At 49.2% G+C, this 20271-nt stretch overlaps 1 protein-coding gene across 4 annotated transcripts in view; it reads left to right on the top strand.

Annotated features, from left to right (window-relative positions):
* The window catches only part of DPF3 (double PHD fingers 3), a 261509-nt gene that overhangs the window by 151047 nt on the left and 90191 nt on the right, over positions 1 to 20271 (top strand). For all 4 annotated transcript variants that reach the window (XR_005018713.1, XR_005018712.1, XM_036842792.1 and 1 more), the window contains exon 6: positions 2848 to 2926. Coding sequence is in view for 2 of the 4 variants with exons in the window: in XM_036842792.1 (XP_036698687.1) it covers positions 2848 to 2926 (79 nt within the window). In the remaining 2 variants the exon portion in view is untranslated. The remainder of the gene's footprint in view (positions 1 to 2847; positions 2927 to 20271) is intronic.

The following is a 20271-nucleotide window of genomic DNA, read 5'->3' as shown; positions in this document are numbered from 1 at the left end:
GAACCCCAGCTGGCGGCTTCTTTGAGCAGTTCAGGGGTTAATTGATGAGCTCCTGGATTAAGATGTGGAATAGAAGGGAAATGCAAAGCCTAAGATGGCTTTTGAAGGAAGACACAATAGCACTTGGATACGGAGAATGAAGAAGAAGAACCAAAGATGATTAACTCACTGACCAGCCGACTGATGGATTGATTCATTTATGCAACAAACATTTATTAAGTGCTGCTTAGGTGACTGGCCCTGTGCCAGGTTCCAAGTATAACGGTCACCCAAATAGACGTTTTCCACCCTTATGTGGGGGAGATGGAAAACCAGCAAGTACACCAAATATAATGTCAGACAATGCTAAGCGCTATGACATGAAGCAGGGTAGGGGTAAGAGATGGAGGGGATGAGTGAACATGCATTGGTCAGGAGGGCTTCTCTGAGGAGGTGACATTTGAGCAAGACAAGTAGGATTCCGAGTTTCCAAGCTTGAAACGTTCCAGGAGACTAGAAGTGTGCTCCAGCCACAGGAGGCGTCCCTTGCCTGTCCCCTCAATGCCCTATAGCCACAATCCCCATTTTGCAGTTGAGGAAACTGAGGTGCAGGGAGAGAGTGGGCGCAGCAGCCGCCCTGCCGGCAGCCCTGCAGAGTGCGATGAAACCCTGGCTCTCGGCAGGGCCCCCGCTTCCTGCTGGCTGCTCCCAGCTCCAGCTCTCCTCCTCTTCTCCTGGGTGGTATTTTTAGTCTCCCAGAACCCCCTCCCTGAGTCTGCTGTTGCCTCTGTCATTCTGCTTGACTTGCTTTCACCTGCTCCCAGGCGCCTGTGACAGGGCTGCGGGCTGCACACGTCAAGCTGTCCCCGGCTTCTCCAAGGGGGGATGCGGGGGGGGGGGGCGGCGCGGGCAGCTGAGGGTGACCACCCTCAACGTGGGCAGGCGGGGAGGCCTGTCAGTGCCTCGGGGTGACTGCCAGTGCCGCACAGCTCCCTCTTGGGGTCAACTCTGAGTAATGAGGGCGAGGGGAGGGGACTGCGGGCTGGTGCGTGTGGAGGGGTGGGGGGCGGGGAGGCTAGGAGGGAAAGCGCCCTGGAGGGGAGGGAAGGAGGGAGGTGGAACTTTGTAATTTGTTTTGGAAAGAGACAGCCGAGGAGGTGGTGGCCTTGGTAGCTTGGCAGGTGGTGTTGCTTGTGAAGGGTGTGTTTCTGGGGAGAGAGTGAGCCCCGTAGGGCTGGCGTACAGGCCTTTCCACTGTGACATCCCCAGGGAAACTGTGTGTGTGTGTGTGTGTGTGTGTGTGTGTGTGTGTGTGTGTGTGCACCTCAAGGCCTTTTGACCATGAAGTCCCCCCGGGGGTCACTTTTCCAGACCAGGCCCCTGGGACTGCCCCATTTCCCCTGCACACCAGATGTTGCCATGTTTTATTTCTCATCTGCTGCACCTTCTTCTCTGTCTCCAAAGACCCCAGCAGGCCCTTTCCTTGGTTGGGAGTTTACTGCTACTCATTACCAGAGAATGACCTGGAGGAAGCTAGGGTGCTACCCATGTGACCGGTGTGGGACTTACAAAGGTCTAAAAATAAACCTTGCCATGTTCTTGTAGCCACTGTCCTGGGGCTGCCCAGCCGCCAGCTCCCTCTCTGGCTGCTCTTGTCTATCCTTGGAGGTAGAGCCCATCCCACCCTCACCCCAGATGATGCTGGCCTCTCTGGAGATGCACACAGGGTGGGGGTATCAAGAGTCCAGCCCCAGGAGAGTGTCAGGTGTCAAGGTCTCTGCCACTGGCTGGAGCCCCGAGGCAGACCACACAGGGGGGCCTCAGTGGAAGCTTGCCCCATGGAGTAGGCCGAGCAGCGGGGAGGGGAGCTCATGCCCCGATGCTGGGCCTGGCTGCCTCTTTTTTTTTTTTTTTAAGCATTTTCTGGTCTGTCTCATCTTTTTTTAAAATTTATTTTATTTATTTTATTTTTGGCTGTGTTGGGTCTTCGTTGCTGTGCGTGGGCTTTCTCTAGTTGTGGCGAGCGGGGGCCACTCTTCACTACGGTGCGGTGGGCTTCTCATTGCGGTGGCTTCTCTTGTTGCGGAACATGAGCTCTAGGCACGTGGGCTTCAGTAGCTGTGGCACGCGGGCTCAGTAGTTGTGGCTTGCGGGCTCTAGAGTGCAGGCTCGTGGGCTTAGCCGCTCCGAGGCATGTGGGATCTTCCTGGACCAGGGCTCGAACCGTGCCCCCCGTGTTGGCAGGCAGATTCTTAACCACTATGCCACCAGGGAAGCCCTGACTGCCTCTTGAGAGACTTGAGCTGGAGGGGAGTGTGAACTCAGGAGTCTGGGGTGATAGCTGCAATTATGCTACTTGCTCTAATTAGCCCACTATCTGGGCAGCTGAGGGGAGCTGGGTTGGCACCCACATGTGGTGTCAGCGAAGCTGGAAGGCTAAGGAGCTGGAGGAACAGTAGAGGATGGGAATTCTGACTGCTCAAGGCTTTGCAGTCAGACTGTCCTGAGTTTGCGTCCTGGCTCTGCACTTAGTGAGCAAGTGACCTTGGGGAAGCTACTTAACCTCTCTGTTGCCTCAGTCTCCTAGTCTGTAAAATGGAGATAATAGTAGCACTGCTTCTTGGAATTGTGAGGATTTAATGAAGTGATACGGGTGAGTAGCTGAGTGATTTGGGCAAGTTACCTAGCATCTCTGGGCCTCAGTTTCCTGGCCTGTAAAATGGGGTTGGTATATGAGAGACTACAAATGTAGTGTAAGGTTGAATGAGGAGATATGGGTGAAGCGCTCAGGGCCTCACAGAAGACGTGCCCAGGAACCGTAGTGATTGTCAGCATAACAGCATCCCAATATTCCCGTGTCTCCCCCAGGCCCGTGGCTCTACAGGTGGCAGAAGGAGGCACGACGCCGCCTCTCAGGAAGACCACGACAAACCTTACGTCTGTGACAGTGAGTATGGCAGGCGCCGCCTTCCTGCCCGGGCCCCATGCTTCCTGTGCCCCAGCCTCAGGCTCACTGGCTCCTCGTCTCGGGCCTGCCTGCTGCCGCCTCACCGCGGTCACCCCCTGACCTCCTCCTGTTGCTGCTCCAGGCCCTGGTGTTGCTTGCAGGAGGGAGAAGAAGCAAGCCCGGGAGGCCTCCTGGCCCCGTGCCCCTCTCCCTGCAGTGCCCTGCTTCGTGGCTTTCCTCCGGCTCTCTCTCTCTCACTCTCTGTCTCCTGAAGGTTCATCCTCTCTTTCTTTCTCTGTTTCAGAGAATTCAAACCAAAGCATAACTCAAAATCCTCCGACAAAGGTACTTGGCTCCTGTGGCTTTTCATTTGTTTCCCTTTAACTTCCTTTCTCTTTCTCGCTCTCCTGTCCTAGGTGGGGCAGGTTATGAATCTTTCTCTGACCATGACTTAGTTTAATAAATGGCCCTCATTCCATCTCCAGCTTCTCTTGCTTGCTTCTGAAACATCTTTGGTCAAGCGACTGCCCGGCTCCTGGGTTTAGGGTCTGCAGACAGAGCTGGGGAGGGGCCGAGGGGCAGAGCAGCGGGGGCGGTGGCAGCGGGTGGACCTCCAGAGACCTGCAGCTTTCCGAGGGATTGCTGTCAGCTTGAGAGAGCTTTTGTCTTTCTCACCTATCAGAGCACTGGGGGGGGGGGGGTGGATTTAAAAGCCTTGCCTTAGGGACTTCCCTGGTGGTCCAGTGGTTAAGACTCCCCGCTTCCACGGCAGGGGGCATGGGTTCAATCCCTGGTTGGGGAACTAAGTAAGATACCTTCCCGCATGCCGTGTGGTGCAGCCAAAAAAAAAAAAAAAAAACCTTTCCCTAGTTGTCTTCTCACCATATCGGGTGCCACCTGCTCTCTTCATGGCAAGGGCAGCCCTCGAAACCTCTGTCCCTGACCATCTTCCCTTCCCACCTTCTCCTCTCTGAGGAAGCAGAGCTCCGCCGTGGGCGAGAAGGGGCTGCAGTGAGGATGGCAGCGGGACCGCTGAGGCAGGGCCCGGGCACAGTGGTTCCTCGGGCGTCCTGCCCGTCTTGCCAGTGTCTGCAGTCTCTGTGAAAGTGGGAGAGACCCAGGGGAAGATGGGGCACAGGGAGTACATCGGGGGTGGTGCCCTTTTCCTCCCTCTTCACTGGCCTCTTTTGATTTCAAAAAGTTGTTCTGTGCCCGGTGGGGTGACAGCTGGTTGGAGAACATTTTGCTAGAAGAACTCAAACTCCATGACCCCCACTTGGCTGCTTAATACACCGTGCAGATGACATTCCTGAGACGACTCCTGCAGGTAACATCTCCATCCCAAGCCAAGGCCGGTTCAGGATGAGGAGGGAGCAGGGCATGGGTCTGATGTCTCTCGGCAACACCAGGAGGTGCCTGCTTCCACCTCGGTCTTGCTTCCTGGATGGGGTTCAGTTTTGTTCTGATGTATAAAAGCCCAAGCATGCTAGCCCTCGGGAGACTGATTCTGGGCTGGGAAGGGTCCTTCAGACCCCCAGGGGGCAGGCTTTCCAGCTGTGTCTGGCCAGAGCAGCCCAGCTATCAAGAAGGCCAAGAGCTGCTTTGGAACTGGGGCATTGCCACTCCATTCCTCTTTTAAAAAGCTGTATTTTCTTAGGTGATTTTCTGCTACCGCAGATAGTGGGATTACCTTTCACGCTCTCTCTCCAGCTTTCATTGGGTTCTCAGCCGGAAATAATCCCAGACACACCCGTGCGCCCTTCTCCACCCTCCCCTCAGTTCCTGTCTTCCCCGCCTTTGCCTCCTTAGTATTAAATCCACAAAGCGCCCTTGTGGGTGTCCCTGTCTGGCCTGGCTCACCCCCTCTCCCCCGAGCTCCTGCGGCTTTGTTTAGGGCTCTCAGTGCCATTTGCTGTTTCCTGTTCCCCTCCCCACGGGCTCTCTTCCTCCTCCTGTTTACCCTGTGGAGCTTGGGAAGCCTGATTGCAGGCCTGGTGGCAGCTTTCTGGAAGTCTCAGGGGCTGATGTCTTGGCTCTGCCCGCACAGGCACTGCCTGCTTTTTCCTCCCTCGGCGGGACAAGGTCCACCGTGGAACGCCCGTCTCTATCCTGGCTCTCTTAGGAAATTGTGTGACAGCTCAGTGATTAATAGACTTTATTTTTATCTGGTGCCCTTCAGACATGTGATCCTTTGGGATACGAATGACCTTTGGAGAGGTCACAAGGCCCACCTCCCACCCCCCCAGCTGAGCAAGGAATGCTTTTAATAATCTCTAATGCATCCTAAGTAGAGAGGTGTCTCGTCAACTCCTTGAATGTCCCCAGGGATGGTGTTACCATAAGCTGCCCTTTCTTCCATGATTCCAACTGTGCTTTGAATGATTGTTTTTTCCTTAATAGGAGCTGAAATTTTTCTCTCCTACAGGCCCGCTTAGCTTTTGTGCATCTTTTCCCAACAAATAGGCACCTTCAGGATTTTGTCTATGCTGGAGGCCCTCTTAACATCCCCTTGTATTCTTGGTTTACCTAGGGATGCATCCCATAATTTCTACGATGGCCCGCTCTGAATTCTCTTCCAGGTTTAATTTAAGCTCAGCACTCTCATTGGAAGTAGCACCCAGGCCAAGTGGTTCAAAGAGTAACAGACACATTTCCTTGTTTATTTTACACATCGGCTTTTAACACCACCCACATCTGTAGAGAATAGAAGTAATTGGCCACCCCATTGCACTGTGCACCATCTCAACCACTTCCCACCCGGTGCCTGTCCTGACCCCCAGGCTAATGCCTCTCCAGGTGTGTGCTCTTTTCTACTTCTACATTTGATTATTCCTGCTTCCATAAATCACTCTGCATTTGGCCCTATTGAGTCTCCATAAAGAGATACAATAATATGTGACTTCAATATGCAAGATTCAATAAAGGCAAATTTAAAGACATTGCCCAGTAGTTAAATTTCATTCACCACAGATTCACAATCCCTGCCATTTTGTATTGTCCTATGGATTGATTTGCATAATCCCCACTCCAATCTTCGGTTATTTATGAAAATATTAGGCACCTTGGACCCCACCACCTCTTTCCCGGGTTGCTGTGGAGTAGTTGTAGCTATTTTTCAGATGTGATTGTATTTAGCCATCCTGGTGTATATTCCTGTAGTTGCCCTGCTCTGTTCTCGGTCCAAGCTTCCCTTTAAGGTGGGTGGTTGAAATATTATCTTAGCTGCTAACTTCAGGTGATAAGATAGTTTGCTTGTTACCTTTCACTCAGCCCTTGAATTTATTCCATCTCAGAGAAATATTAAAATCATCTGAACATAATTTATTTTTACCCAATCCATGGTGGTGTGTGTAGATGAATACTTCATTTTCCAGCAAGTTAACCAATCTCTATTAATTATCCTGAAAGTTTACCCAGCTTCAGGATTAAAGTTCTGTTCTTCCCTTTCAATCTCTTGCCAAAGGGAAAGTGTTCATTCCCTACAGCACATTCCCTACATGTGACTTTGTAGGAAAGGCTGTTGGTGCTAGTCAAAGTGTGGACCTGGACCACCTGTGCAGAGATAACCGAGATGTTTATTAAAATGTGATTCTTGGGCCTCCCACCAGAGCTCCTACATCAGAATCACTGGGAGCAGGCCTGGGAATCTGCATTTTTGAGAGCTTCTCAGGCGATAATTATGAATACTGATCTTTGAGAATGACTGGCCTACCGCATTCAAATTCGAAGGCTTCTGGCCTCTGACTGATCAGCCCTTTTATTATTCCCTGCTTTTTGCATCTGGAAGTTCTGGAATCTCCAGGAATTCTCCAGGCAGAGTGCCACCAGCTTGCATTGCTGTTTTAGTTGGTCTCTTTAGAATCTTTCCTTTCCTGTTCTTTCAACATTGATATAAAACTCAGTAGTCCGAAATAAAATTCAGCAACCCAGCACTTGACTTTAGTTTACTTAATGGCTTTAAATCCCAATAATGTAATTAACTCCCTTTTATAGGTGAGGTGATAACTGGGGATAGACATATGAAAGAAATCCTTGGCTTGGGCTACTGAGATATTTTGAAAATAAATTTCAAGAGTTTGCACTTCTCTTCCTAACTGTTCCCAGCCCTGGATTTTCTGTTAGCATCACTGGGGCAGGCTCCTGATGAGAGAGACTCACTTTTCTATTTTCTTGTTCAAGGAGCATCATAGGAAAGAAGATGGTGGTGATGGGGTGATATTCAGGGAGAAGGGGAGAACATTTTGTCTCTAAGCTTCAGCCATTAGGGAGGAACAAAGCACCCATTTGCCCTTCTGTGGGCACAATGGAAGTGATTTGTGAAGTTTTTTTTTTTTCCTTCCCAATTTTTTCTTTAAAAAAAATTAAATTTAATTACATTGTAGAAAGAACACTTAACCTGAGACCTACCCTCTTAAATTTTTAAGTGCACAATATATGTTGTTCAGTGGGGGTACATTGTTGTACAGAAGATCTCTAGAGCTTGCTCATCTTGCTTGATGGAAACTTATGCTTGTTGATTAGCAATTCCTATCACCCCCTCCCCACCAGCCCCTGGCAACCACCATTCAGTCTTCGATGCTATGAATTTGTCTACTTTAAATAACTCATATAGGTGGACTCACGCAGTATTTGTCTTTCTAGGACTGGCTTATTTCACTTAGCATAATGTTCTTGAGGTTAATCTGTGTGATTGCATATTGAATAATGCAATATTCCTTTTAAAGGACGACTAATATTCCGTTGTATGCGTACACCACATTTTCTTTATCCATTCATTCATTGATGGGCATTTAGGTTGTTTCCACGTCCTGGCTAGTGGGAATAACGCTGCAATGAACATAGGAGTGTTAATATCTCTTTGAGATCTTGATTTCAACTCTTTTGGATAAATACCCAGACGTGGGATTGCTGGATCAGATGGTAGTTCTATTCTTAATTCTTTGAGGAGCCTCCATACTGCTCTCCATAGCGGCTGCATCATTTAGCTTTCCCACCAGCAGCGCACGAGGGCTCCAACTTCCCCACATCCTTGCCAACACTTGTCTTTTGCTCCCAGCTTTTTCTGATTACCGTGATAACCCCTGCTAATGGGTGCTTATGTGTGCAGAGCACTGTGCTAAGCATTTTATATACATTATTTCTGTAAATCCCCACACTAACCTTGAGAGGCAGGGACAATTGACCTCACTTTACGGAGAAGAAACAGGCTCAGAGGAGTGAGGGGACTTGTCCGAGATCACACAGCTGGTTAATGCTAAAGCAGGGATATGAATCCTCATTTCTCCAACTCCAGAGCTGATACACCCCAGGACATCTCTGCACAAACCTCTGGCTAAATGTGCCCTCCTCCAAACCAGTATGGAGTTTGGCTGTCCTAAGAGCTGAGGAAAAAACATGCTTTAACTGTGAATGAATGAGCGCTTGCTCATTATTTTTATTTTTTATTTATGAGGTGAAGCCCTGGCTACTGTTGACAGATGGCTTCCAGGTGTCAGGTTGGTAAGCTGGAGTCAGGTAGTAATTATAGCTGAAGTGGAATGGAATAGTTTACATAATTTTGAGCCTTTTAAATTTAAATCTATTAAAATCACTCTGCCTCCCACCCCTAACTGGGTCATTAGGGTAGCTTAGTGACAAAAGGCAAATAGACGTGATTGAAGCCCTCCTGGGAACTTGACTTACCTCTGAGGCATGTCAGGTATTCACACATCAGTAGTGATCTCTCTCAATTCAGCCTCCATATCAGCAAGAACTTTTTCCTCTACCACCATCATCCCACAGACGTGTATTTTCGATCGTGTGGCCTGTGACTTCACAGTGTTTCCTCCCTTCTAGAAATCTGGTGGGGTGTAACTCTGTCCAGTTGGGGCAGTGTCAGAATAGAGTCTGGGTCCCTCCCTGCTCTTCTGGGTGGTGTATACCCCAGGGAGAATGTATGGGGCAAGAAGCAGGGTCTGGGGGTGTAGTCTTGGTTCCACCCCTCAGTGGCTATGGCACCATTTTCCTCATTTGTCAATGATGGGGAGCTCCTTTCTTGAGTCTCTAGACCTCCTCAATCAGCCGTCTCCCCCACGCCATGGGCTCCTTTCTTCTCAGCTTAACAATGAGGCTCTTTTCCTGAGAGACAGGATGCTGGGCCGTGGGATATCAGGAGACCACTCCGCGGGGCCGAGAGCAGACTGGATTGGCGCATGGGGCAGGCACAGTTGCTCCCAAGGCGTTCTAGAAACTCTGCTTGACCTCAGCCTCCTTAAAATCACTCCGGTTTCCCCCATACCTGAGTGCCCAGGAAGAATCAGATGACTACTGCAGTCTTATTAAAAAAATTTTGAGGGCATTAAGGTCTCCCATTCTCTAAGGCTCATGTGCTTTTAGCTTCGAGCTGCAGTGGTAAAAGCCAATAACGCGGCCTTCAGGCTGGCTGCCCTTGCCGCTGAAGGGAAGCCGGCCTCATCACTCAGTTGTTGCCGCTATTATCTTGCAGGTCCTTGCGTGGGGTGTGATGGGGGAGGGGTGGGAAAGGCTCCGTGCCCCAGAAACTTGATTTGTGGAGCAGGGCCTGTGGCATGGGATTGATCCCTGGAGACTGAGTGCATTTGTTCCTGCAAAGCTGGGTCTGTTTAAAATATTTAAATGTCCTCGCTTCATGGACACAGGTTGCAGTTGCCCCAGCAGGGCTGGTAGGAGACAGGGCTGGGGAGAGGCTGAAATTTCTCATTCATACCCTCATACCCTCTAGCTCTCTCAAGAGCCTTGCCCATTGACCACCAAACCTAGGTTTGCCTTTTCTGGGCTGTAACTCACACCCTCATTCATTCATTCATTCATTCATTCATTCATTTATTTATTTATTTATTTATTTATTTATTTATTTGAAGTATAGTTAATTTACAGTATTGTGGTTAGTTTCAGATGTACAGCAAAGTGACTCAGTTATACATATATATTCTTTTTTTTTCAATTGTTTTCCATTATAGGTTATTACAAGGATACTGAATATAGTTCCCTGTGCTATTACAGTAAATCCTTGTTGTTTATCTATTTTATATATGCTAGTGTGTATCTGTTAATCCCTACTCCTAATTTATCCCTCTCCCCTTCCCCTTTGGTAATCGTAAGTTTGTTTTATACCTATGTGCACACCCTCTTGAATTACTTTCTTATGCAGTCAGAAACAGTATATGTTCATTGCAGAAAAATCAGAAATTACAGATAAGCATAAAGGGAAAAATAAAAATCACCCATAATCTTACTCTTCAGAGGTGATTTCCATTTTGTTTTGTTGTATCCTATTTTAGGGTTCCCTCTGTCTCTGTCTACTATACCCTCCCCCCAATAATACATACCACTTTAACGCATCCCCCCACTCAACAACACATGAGGACCATCCTTCCATGTCAATAAGGACATTTTTATGACAACATTTTAAGACTATATGGTGTTCCATGATATGGCCATGCCCCAGTTTGCTCAATCATTGTTCCACTTGTTGGATGTTTAGACAGTTTAAAATTTGTTCACTATTAAAAACAATATTGCAGCTATATCTTTGCATAAGGCTTTTATTATTTCCTACAAGCAGAACTGTGAGGTCAAAGTGCCTGGTGCACAGCCTTTGATTTCTCTTATTTCAAGTCCTGGTGGGGGGTCAGGGAAGTGGGTTAGCAAGAGCTGCACAAAGAAGGTGCGCTGACTTTGGAGTGAGAAGCCTGAGGTCAGATTGTGACCCTGCCACTTGTTAGCTTGTTATCGAGAATTTTTCGAGAAAATTGTCTTGCTTCTGGGAGTGTCCATTGTCCTGAGATGTGGAGAGGGGTTGTACACGGTTAGGAAAGCTACATGTGATAATATATATTAAACTGTTTGCACATGGTATGTGCTTAATGACTGTTTCGTCCACCTTTGCCTTTTCCTTATTTCCTCTGTCACCAATGTAGTTGGCAAGATAAGGCTGATATCCCAGGAGGAGATAACACAGGCAGTTTTCACTGAGTAGGCAGTGAGCACTGCAGGAGTTCAGGGAAGGGAGTGGTCTGGGGCTGGGGACCGGTATGTCAGAGGGTGCTTCCCTAGGATGCCAAGCAGGTCCTCAGTGAGGGTGTATTGAATTGATGGAGGTCTCCAGGGAAGGAGGGGTATGTGGGAATCAGCCGGAGGTAATAATAGTAATGGCAAAAGTTTGTTGATTTATAGTATGGGCCTGGAATGTTAGGTTTCATCTATATTAATTCTTTAATCCTTGAAAAATACCAGGAGATAGATGGCACGATCATCTCCATCCTACAGATAAGGATTCTGGGGAGAAAAGGGGTTAATTAATTTTCCTGAGGTCACCCAGTGAGTAAGTGGCAGAGCCGGGACTTGATCCCAGTTAGCAATCTCTCTCTCTCTCCCCTGCAATCTCCCTATCCCCCCACCAGTCACTCCTCTCTTCCTGGAATCTACCTTACCTTGTACATAACTCTGCATAGGCTACCTCTCACATAGTGTGATAACAGTTTGTCTATTTGTCCATTCTTCAAGCTGGACTGTGGGCCTCCTGAGGGCAGAGACCGTGTCATATTCAACTTGCATCCCAGACCCAGCACAGCGGCTGCTCCCAAAATGCTGAATGTGGGATGCACATACCAGGGCAGAAGATAGACCAGCGTGGCTGAAGCAGAGTGTTTGGGTAGGGAGATTGAGGGGCACAGAGCTGGATAAGGATGCCGGGAACATTAGACTGAGCTGCTTAGAGTTTGGCCTGTATAGTCAATGGTGAATCATGGATGATCCTGGAGACATCTCTGGAATGGTTAATCTTGAGGATTAGGTGTTCAGGGGAGAGAGCCTGAAGCCTGTGGCTAAGAGGAGGCTTTTCCAGTCAGGAAGGAGAAGACACGAAGTCTGGACAGTGGTGACAGCAGGAACAAAATGGATGGGACCAACAAGCAAGACTTTATGAAAGAAAAATCCACAGAACCTGGCAGAGGACAGGCAGGATGTGGGGTACAAGAGAGAGGGAGGTGGCAACAGTGACTCTTAAAGTCTTGAGCTTGAGTAATGGAGACATGAGGGAGGCTTAACTGGAATATTCTAGAGGAGGAGGAGGTGATTTGGGGAAGTGATGAAACTTTGACACATGGGTTTGTGGAAGTGGCAGGACATCCAGGCAGAAATGTCTAAAATATGCTCGTATACATTTGCTTCCCCAAAGTTTGTGAGGAACTTATACCGAGGTCGCAGGTGGATGGGGGCCTGCTTCAGGTAAGGGTCATTGAGACGCACTTGGTAGGTCAGGACTCACAAATCAAGCATCTGAAGGAGCGTTTATGTCAGGTATTCACCCAGAGATCCCCAGAGAGAGCACACTGGCCAGATTCCCAAACGTTTGGAGGCTACCACACTTTATGATATTGCACCTGATTTTTTTTGCCTTTCTCTGTTTATCTTCTCCAGAAATGTTGACAGTAATATTTATTATTTAAATTATTTTCCATGAAGATTAAAAAAAGAATGGTATTTGACTCTTTAAGTGAATTAAGGACATGCTAATGTATGATTTCACTAGAATAAGGAATCAAAGATACCATCTCTATAAGGGATGGTGGCCCGAAGAAGATGGCTCTTGAATCAGAAGCCCAGGATTTGAGTCTTTGCTACAACACGCCCTAGCCACGACCTAGGACAAATCACAAAAACCTCTCTGAGCCTCAGTTTCTTTTTCTGTCAAGTGAGGACAATAAGATTGACCTTAGAGGGTTTTCAAGAGGGTGAAATGAGACCGTGTGTAAAAATAATTAGTTCACTGCCTGGTTCATAAACATGCTCAATAAATATTTATTGTTTTTCTACTAATTCAAGGAAGGGTACTTATTTCACACTTGAGTCCCCAGTGGTGTTTTGTGCTCTGGCTGCTGGCGTTGTCAGAGACCAGGGAAGCATTCTGAGAGTGAACTGAATGATCAGAAATAGCTACTGTTTGTTGAACATTTGTTGCGTGCCAGGCAATGTGCTAAGTACTTTTACAAGGATGGACTCATTCAGTTCTCACAATAGCCACATGAGGTATAAAACTATTATTATCCCCATTTTACAGACAAGGAAACTGAGGTTTGGAGAGATTAAGTAACTTGCCCAAGGTCACACAACCAATTAGCTGACGTAGGACGACTGACCCCAGAGTTCACCAGAATTATGTTACCCTGCTTCTCAACAGAGCAAGAAAGAGTTCTGCTAACACATTTAATGCTTTGGTTTGGGAAGTTTCTGCATTTCTCTGCGGGGGGTCCAGAATCAGGTTATAGAGTATTTTGAAATGAAACCTTGTTGCCTATCTCCGTTCTTCCTGTTTTTTTTTTTTTTAAAACATGTAGCCACGTTCACATACAGTAAATTCCTAAAATACGCAGAATGCCCTCCCTTGATGAAGACACAGGACTTGTGGATCACTGGCATTTGATAGATCCTGGCTCTGGGCTCACTCCTAATATATGGGTCAGTGCCAGGCCCCGAGGAATGTGGCTTTGAAAAATCAGGATATTACACCCCACCCCTACTCCAGCCCCTGTGTTTCTGTCCAGAAGAATTCAGCTTAAAATAAGCATCAAGGGTGGCCTGGAAGAAGACATGAAGCCACAGAAGGGCATCTGCCGACCTGGCTTGGTGGGGTGGGGAGAAGGGCGTAGGCAGCCCCTGGGTGGATCCTGTGGCAGGGAATCTACATCATTTTTCTATCACGGTTGAGGGAATAATTGCTTCAGGAGGCACACAGTCCTCGGAGGACCCAGAGAAACAAAGCGCTGTGCACTGTTAGAATGGAAAGACTTAGAGATGGTCTGATGCAACTGCCATATTTTACAAATAGGGAAACCAAGTCCAGAAAGCTGTGGGATTTGTCTAAGGATGCACGGTGGGTTAGTATCAGAGCCAGGGCCAGATGCCAGGTCTGCAGAGGGCCACCCGCGCTGCTGGCCTCTGGCTCGAGAAGGGGTGGGGAGGGAAGCCCACCTGTGCTTGTCCAAGAGGAGCTTCTTGGTGCCTAAATGTTGCAGGACCTGGGCCATTTGTGAAGCCACCACTTTTATCGCTTGAGCTTTGTGGAGCCATCATTGGCTCTTGAAAAAGCCTAGGCATTTAACATAGTTGTAGGGATTAACACCCCACCCTGAGTACACAAGTCTGAGCTAGTGGCTTTTTGCAGTGTTCCCTGGGTTTTGTCCCAAGCTCATTCACAGCAGGGCTTTTCTCACTTGGGGCTTCCTCCCACCCGGGGGATTGGTATAGACGGTCCGCCACCCGCCTTGATGGTTCTGCAGAGAGAAGACCGAGGGTTTTCAGGAAGGTGTGGAGGTCCCCAAACATCTGAACCGATCCGGTAGGCTATGATTCTCCTGTCAAAATGGCCCTTGTTTGTATTTGTCTTGGCTCCAGCAGGACATAAGCTTCAACCTTAGATGGGCTGAATGGCAGGGAATTTGATGTCAGAGTGATTGTGGAGGTGTGGGCAGGATAAAGGTAGCGACAAGGGAGAGGGGGAGCCCTCCCCATCCTGAGTTCCAAGGAGCAGGGAGGACATTGGCTCCCAGGGGTAGCTGGATCTGGGAGGGAGGGTAGCCCGAGTGGGGTGGGCAGGGCACAGATCCCCACCTCCTCTCTTCTCACCCTCCGTTCTCCTGCCAGCGCCTCCCGATGGCCAAACTCCACCGGAAGCAGAGGGCAAGAGGCCATTGAGGTCAGCTCCAGGCACTGGGAGGGGTGGTGAATGGAGCATGACTAGCACATCTTCGATTCTGTGTGCTTCAAAGTCAGACAGACCTGAGTTCAAATCCCGACTCTGCCATTTAGTGAATTGTTTCAGTGCCCCCCAGACTCAGTTTCCTTCTCTGTAAAATGGGATGATAATCCCTACCTCCGGAGCTGTTGTGAGATTCAATGTAAGAAGGTGTGCCTGCCTGATAGTCTGTAAGTATGATGCCTTGGAGGCATCGGCAGGTGACAGGCACTGCTGGGTCGATTTTACAGAAGAGGAAGTCAAGCTGCAGAGAAAGGGAAGTGGTGTCCTCAGGGCTGTGTGTAAGTGCCACAGGGCAGAGCTGGGAAAGAGATGTGGCCCGGTGACTCCCAAGGCCCAGGCTTTGTCTCTTGGACGCCCATCCTGTAATTGCTTTCAGTCGCTGCTTTCAGGCTCTCGGAAACCACTGGCTCAGATACCCACTGCGTGCTCCAAGTTGGGCTGATGAAAATGTGCCAGAGTCATTAAGTTATCAGTGGGGAAGGCAGCCGCTTCTCCCCGGCAGGAAGGATTCTGCTGTCTGCTGCAGCCGGCTTTGTTCACACAAACTGCCCCTGATTGTTCCTCCCTCCTCCCCCTTCTCCGCTTCCTCCCCCATCCTCATAAGGAGTGAGTGGTATAGGATTGGAGTGGGGTGGCAGAGGCGTGTTGTAAATATTCTGGGGTGGCACTGAAGGTATTCATAACTCCAGACAGGAGGTCCTGCCTGGCGAGTGCAGCTCTGGATTGGGAAGTGGGCAAGCGCTAATTCTGCAGCTTGACAGATGGATCTGCCCCAGGGGGAAGGAGAGAGGGGAAGGCAAGCTGGACCTTCCTCATTGTCACAGCCGTTCCTCTCCACGTGCATGGCGCCTGGAACACACAATCCAGGTGCGTGCTGCCAAGGTGAAAAGAAGGACCTGAGGTTGTGCACAGGCCTGTGCCTGGTCCCAGGGGTGATGGCTTCAGGGGCGCATGACGCCAAGGAGCTTGCCCTGGGGAGGGAGACTGGAGTGGGAGGATGGGGGCGCAGCCCTCTCTGAATGCTTCAGCTGTCTTGGGGCTCAGTCTGATGCTGCACCAGAGTGGGGAGTGAGATTGCTGACATGATAAAGGGATAGCAGATGGTTCTAATACTTTATTTTCAGAATGTATCTTTCCCAACATTCTTTTCCTTGCAACTCCATCACCGCAGACTTCAGAGAAGAAACTACTAGTCCTCCCCACCCCCTTCCCTTTAGGGTTTATTCCCTTTGCGGATCCACAGTGTTGACATTAGCAGCTGACGATGGCTGAGGCTTACTGTGAGCCCTGCACTAATTTCAATGTATTCTCTCACATAGCCTTACAACTGTGCAGTAGGTGTGCTGTTATGATCATCCCCGTTTTCCAGACAGGATGCTGAGGCACAGAGAGATTTAGCCACTCACCCAAGGTCACAGTCAGTCAGCAACGGAGCTGGGATTTGAACCCAGGCAGTTCGGATCTAGCCTACCCACGCATCAATACAGAGCCTGCCTCTCTGAAGGGAGGGTCGACCCAGAAGAAGGGCCAGAGCTGTTGGAGGCACTAAAATGACCACTGCTGAGTGGCTAACCCCTCTGGCCAGGCTTCCTAGTTACCTCAGAGGGAAATTTTGCCCTCGACTAGAGCTGGCTGGGTCCTGCATTCACTGTGGCAGCTCGTACACGATCAAGGTGGCTGTTTGGAGTAACTTAGTCCCAGATCTCCACCCCCTGCCCCAAATGGTTTCCAAGGCCAGATGCATAATGTACAGGGCCCAGTGCAAAATGCAAATGAGGGCCCCTTTGTTTAATAGTATTAAAAATTTCAAGATGTGGCAAGAGCAAGGCATTAAACTAAGTGTGGGACCCTTCCGAGCCCAGGACCCTGTCTGAATGTACAGGTCACACGTCTACGAAGCTGGCTCCCAAGTGTTCAGAGTGGCAGGGAGATGTGATGAAATACATATAGAAGGTGAGACCGTGCTAGATTTTCCTTCTCTTCCAAACCAGTCAAAGCAGGATTTCCAAGGCGTTTCTTTTCATCACAATGTAGCAGTCTGACCCAGATGCACTTCAACCAAAATAAATCTTAGAGATCTCTCGTCCCTAGGATGAAGTCATTTGAAGGACTGGGACTTGGGTCAGCAGCTTTGTTTTGGGGTCAGGCATCTTGCTCCATGAACTCCAATCTCTCCTAACCCTGCCTCTCAAACTCCCCTCCCTCCTGCCTCCTTCCCTTTAGCCTACGAGCCTGCTCCAGATCTGTTCTGTTAAAGGACAAGCCCCACGCAGCCTCCCTGGACTCTGCAGTCCCATCTGCCCACCAGCTGACTCTTTCCCCTTGCACAGCCGTGCTGGAAGGAATGGTCTGTCGGCCCCACCATCACCACTTCCTCATTCCCCAAAGCATCCTAGCTCCCTGTAGTCTTGCGTCATCCTACTCGAGGTTGTGGATTCCCTGCTCTCTAAGGTGACCTGCTAATTGCCACGCCCAGTGCTGTCTTCTGAGTCCCCAGCCCTCTTGGCCCTTCTGGGGCATCTGACGTTATCCTGGCTCTGCCTCTGTAAAATGGGGATGCGCATGGCTGTGAGCTGATTTACTTGAAGCGCCAGAATGGGCCTGGCACATGGTACGTGCTCAGCAGCGGTTAGCAGGGGCCGTGGCTGGTGGTGTCATCGTTTCTGTCACCTGGAAGCCCTGCTCCTCTGGCTTACGTTGCTCACTCCTTTGTGAGTGTTTCTTAAAAATTTTAAATCGGTTTCTCTTTCTCCACCAGACTCTTTAAGATACCGGTGTTTTCTGAGTTCTGTCCTGTGTCCACACCTTTCTTCCTTCTTTCCTCCTTCTCTCCTGGCACTTTTCTCTCCATATCCATAACTTCCATTGCCACCCGGCAACTCCAGCATCCACATCTCTTTCCCAAGCTCCAGGTGTGTAAGCGAACCCCAGACTGAACTCATTCCCTTCCTTCTTGAAATATGATTTTCCTCCTACGTGCTTCCACCCAGTTGCCCAAGTCAGAAACCTAGGTATTTTTATTGCTTCCCTTAGCTGACATCGAGTGCGGGCCCCGAGCTCACCACTGGGGCTGCAACAGTGTGCAAGCACACAGGGCCTGCCACGCTTGCTGCTGGTGGGAGAGACACATATTGATACACGACTAGTCCTGGGACGGTAACACACCAGTGTCCTAATTTTGATTGGAAAGACTCGAGAACTGAAGGATTGTGAAGCGTTAATCAGGCAAACTGGGGCTGCGGGACATTCTGGGCAGAGGGAAGAGCTTGTGCAAAGGCTCTGTGGTGGAAAGAAAAATGTTTAAGAAACGAAAAGGCCAGTGGGCAGGAGGACTGAGAAGGAGGCAGAAGGTGGCTTCAGGTGAGGCTGGGGAGGTGGATGGGGGCTGGAAGGCGCGTGGCCAGGAAGGCCGAGTTAGTGGAAGTCATTTTGGGCTCCTCCTTTCTGCTGACTCCCACCCGCTCCCCCTTCTACCAGATTCTCTCTAACCTCTCTCCTACCCCAAAGTCCTCATTGTTCACACACGGAAAATTAAAATAGCCTATTGCCACCTCCAAGTCCATCTTCTGCGCTATAACCTTAAGTGCTTCTAAAATGTAAATCTGATTAAGTTGGTCCTCGGGATACATACAGTCCTCCCCCGACTTCCCACTGTCGGGATAAAGTCCTGCCCACCTTCCTCTCCTTAGTCCCCCTCACACCCACCCCGATGCCCCCTTCCCACTGGCTTTACTGAATATCCTGCAGTTCCCCAAAGGTGCTGGCGGAATGTGCTTTGGTGCCCTCATGCCCTCCTCCTTTGTCTGCCTGGTGATGTCCTGCTGTCTCACAAGCTGCAACTCATCCACCTCCTCTGGGAAGCCATCCCCCGACCCCACTTAAGCCTGTGAGCTGGCCCCTCCTCTTTGCGGGGCACAGGCTCGCATTGGTGCATTTATCCCACCTCCCTCCTTGCTAGTGTATATCTCCTCTGCTAGACTTCGGACTCCTGGAGGGAGGGGACTGGGACTCATTTATCTTTGTCCTCCGGTGCTTCAAGGCTGGGTACACATTAGGTGTTTAATAAATGTTTCCTTGAAGACCTGGTGATGAAGGAATGACATGATATAAGCAGGTGGTGAAAAATGAAGCTCCACCTGGAAAGCTCCGCATACAGGGATTGTGGTTAAGGGGTCTGGCTTCCAGGGCCACCGTGTGCTGTCCGCTTCTGTTTCCTCTAATAACTGAACACAGGTCTCAGGGCTGCCTCCTGCTGCCCCCTCCTGCCACCTCCATCCATCCAGAAGGGCAGGCGCATGCAGGGCGGGCAGAGTCAAGCCTCAATATATTCAATCTTCTAGCAGAGTGGTTCTCAAACTGTAGTGTGTATCGGAATCACCTGCAGGCCCTGTTAAAACACAGATTGCCGGGCCCTACCCCGAGACTTTCTGCTTCGGTAGGTCTGGGGTGGAGCCCAAGAACCTGCATCTCTAACAACTTCCCAGGTGATGCTGATGGGGCTGGTCTGGTGACTACTCTTTGAGAATCTCTCTTCTGGCAAAAGGATCTGCTCTAAAACTTTCTATGGTATTGGGGAAGGAGATATGGGAAGCTTCTTCCTTGGGTTTGGTTTTGTAGGTTTTGAGAACTATTAGTGTGAGATTAATGTGGATGGAGCCGATTCTACACGCTTACCTCCTCCCCCATCTCCTGGCTTTCCTACAAAACGTTTCTGTGTTCACTCATCAACTATTCAATGGGTATGTTTTGAAGGTGTAAAATGTGCATGGCAGCACGGCAGGTGGAGTTGTTGACATCAAGATGGAATCAATATGACACTGTCCTTAAGAGAGGTCCTCCAGTGCAGTCATAACTATAATTCAAGGAGATCAAAGAAGAAATGCCTACTCGGGTGGGTAGTGAGTTCCCCATCAGTGGAGTTGTTCCAGGAAGGCATCTAGAGTGTTCATGGGAATAAAACAGTTTCATAGTCAGTTAGACCAGGATCTTAAGATCCTGGAATTCTGTGATTAAGGAAGATGGTGGTAATTGACACAACAAAATGAAACAAATAAAATACCGTGGAGTGTGCAGTGGGGAGATCTGCAGAGGCAGCTGAGGCTTCCCCATATAAATACTGACATTATTGGCCTTATTTTTAATAAACATTTATTCCTCACCAGCAATATTCCTTGTAATGAAATGAATTTATATCCAGTGACCCCATAATTTGCTGTTTATTGACCTTAGATCATTTAAAAGTTAAATAGAAAAAGCCACAAGCAGGCCCACGGTGTGCCTCAGGGGTCTCCTTAGGTCCCACTTCCTGAGTCAAGTGGAATTGAGTCGTGTAGTGACATGTTATTATTATTTTTTGCAATATTTACGAGAGAGAGAGAGAGGGGGAGAGAGAGGGAGAGAGGAGCCAATTGTAGGACTTGAATTTATAGTCACTAGGTCACCAACTTGATCACCAACTTGAATTTCAGACTCTCACCTTCTTAAGAAAGTCCAGCCAATTCCCAGATTCCATAGTAGAGGTAAGGGTCAAACTCCCTCTTTCAAGGAGGGTCCAGCACTTAAGATGTGG

Source organism: Balaenoptera musculus, chromosome 2 (genome assembly GCF_009873245.2).
Source record: "Balaenoptera musculus isolate JJ_BM4_2016_0621 chromosome 2, mBalMus1.pri.v3, whole genome shotgun sequence".
NCBI classification, from domain to species: domain Eukaryota; kingdom Metazoa; phylum Chordata; class Mammalia; order Artiodactyla; family Balaenopteridae; genus Balaenoptera; species Balaenoptera musculus.
The sequence above is the reverse complement of the archived record's forward strand: the minus strand, read 5'-3'. Positions and strand labels throughout refer to the sequence as shown.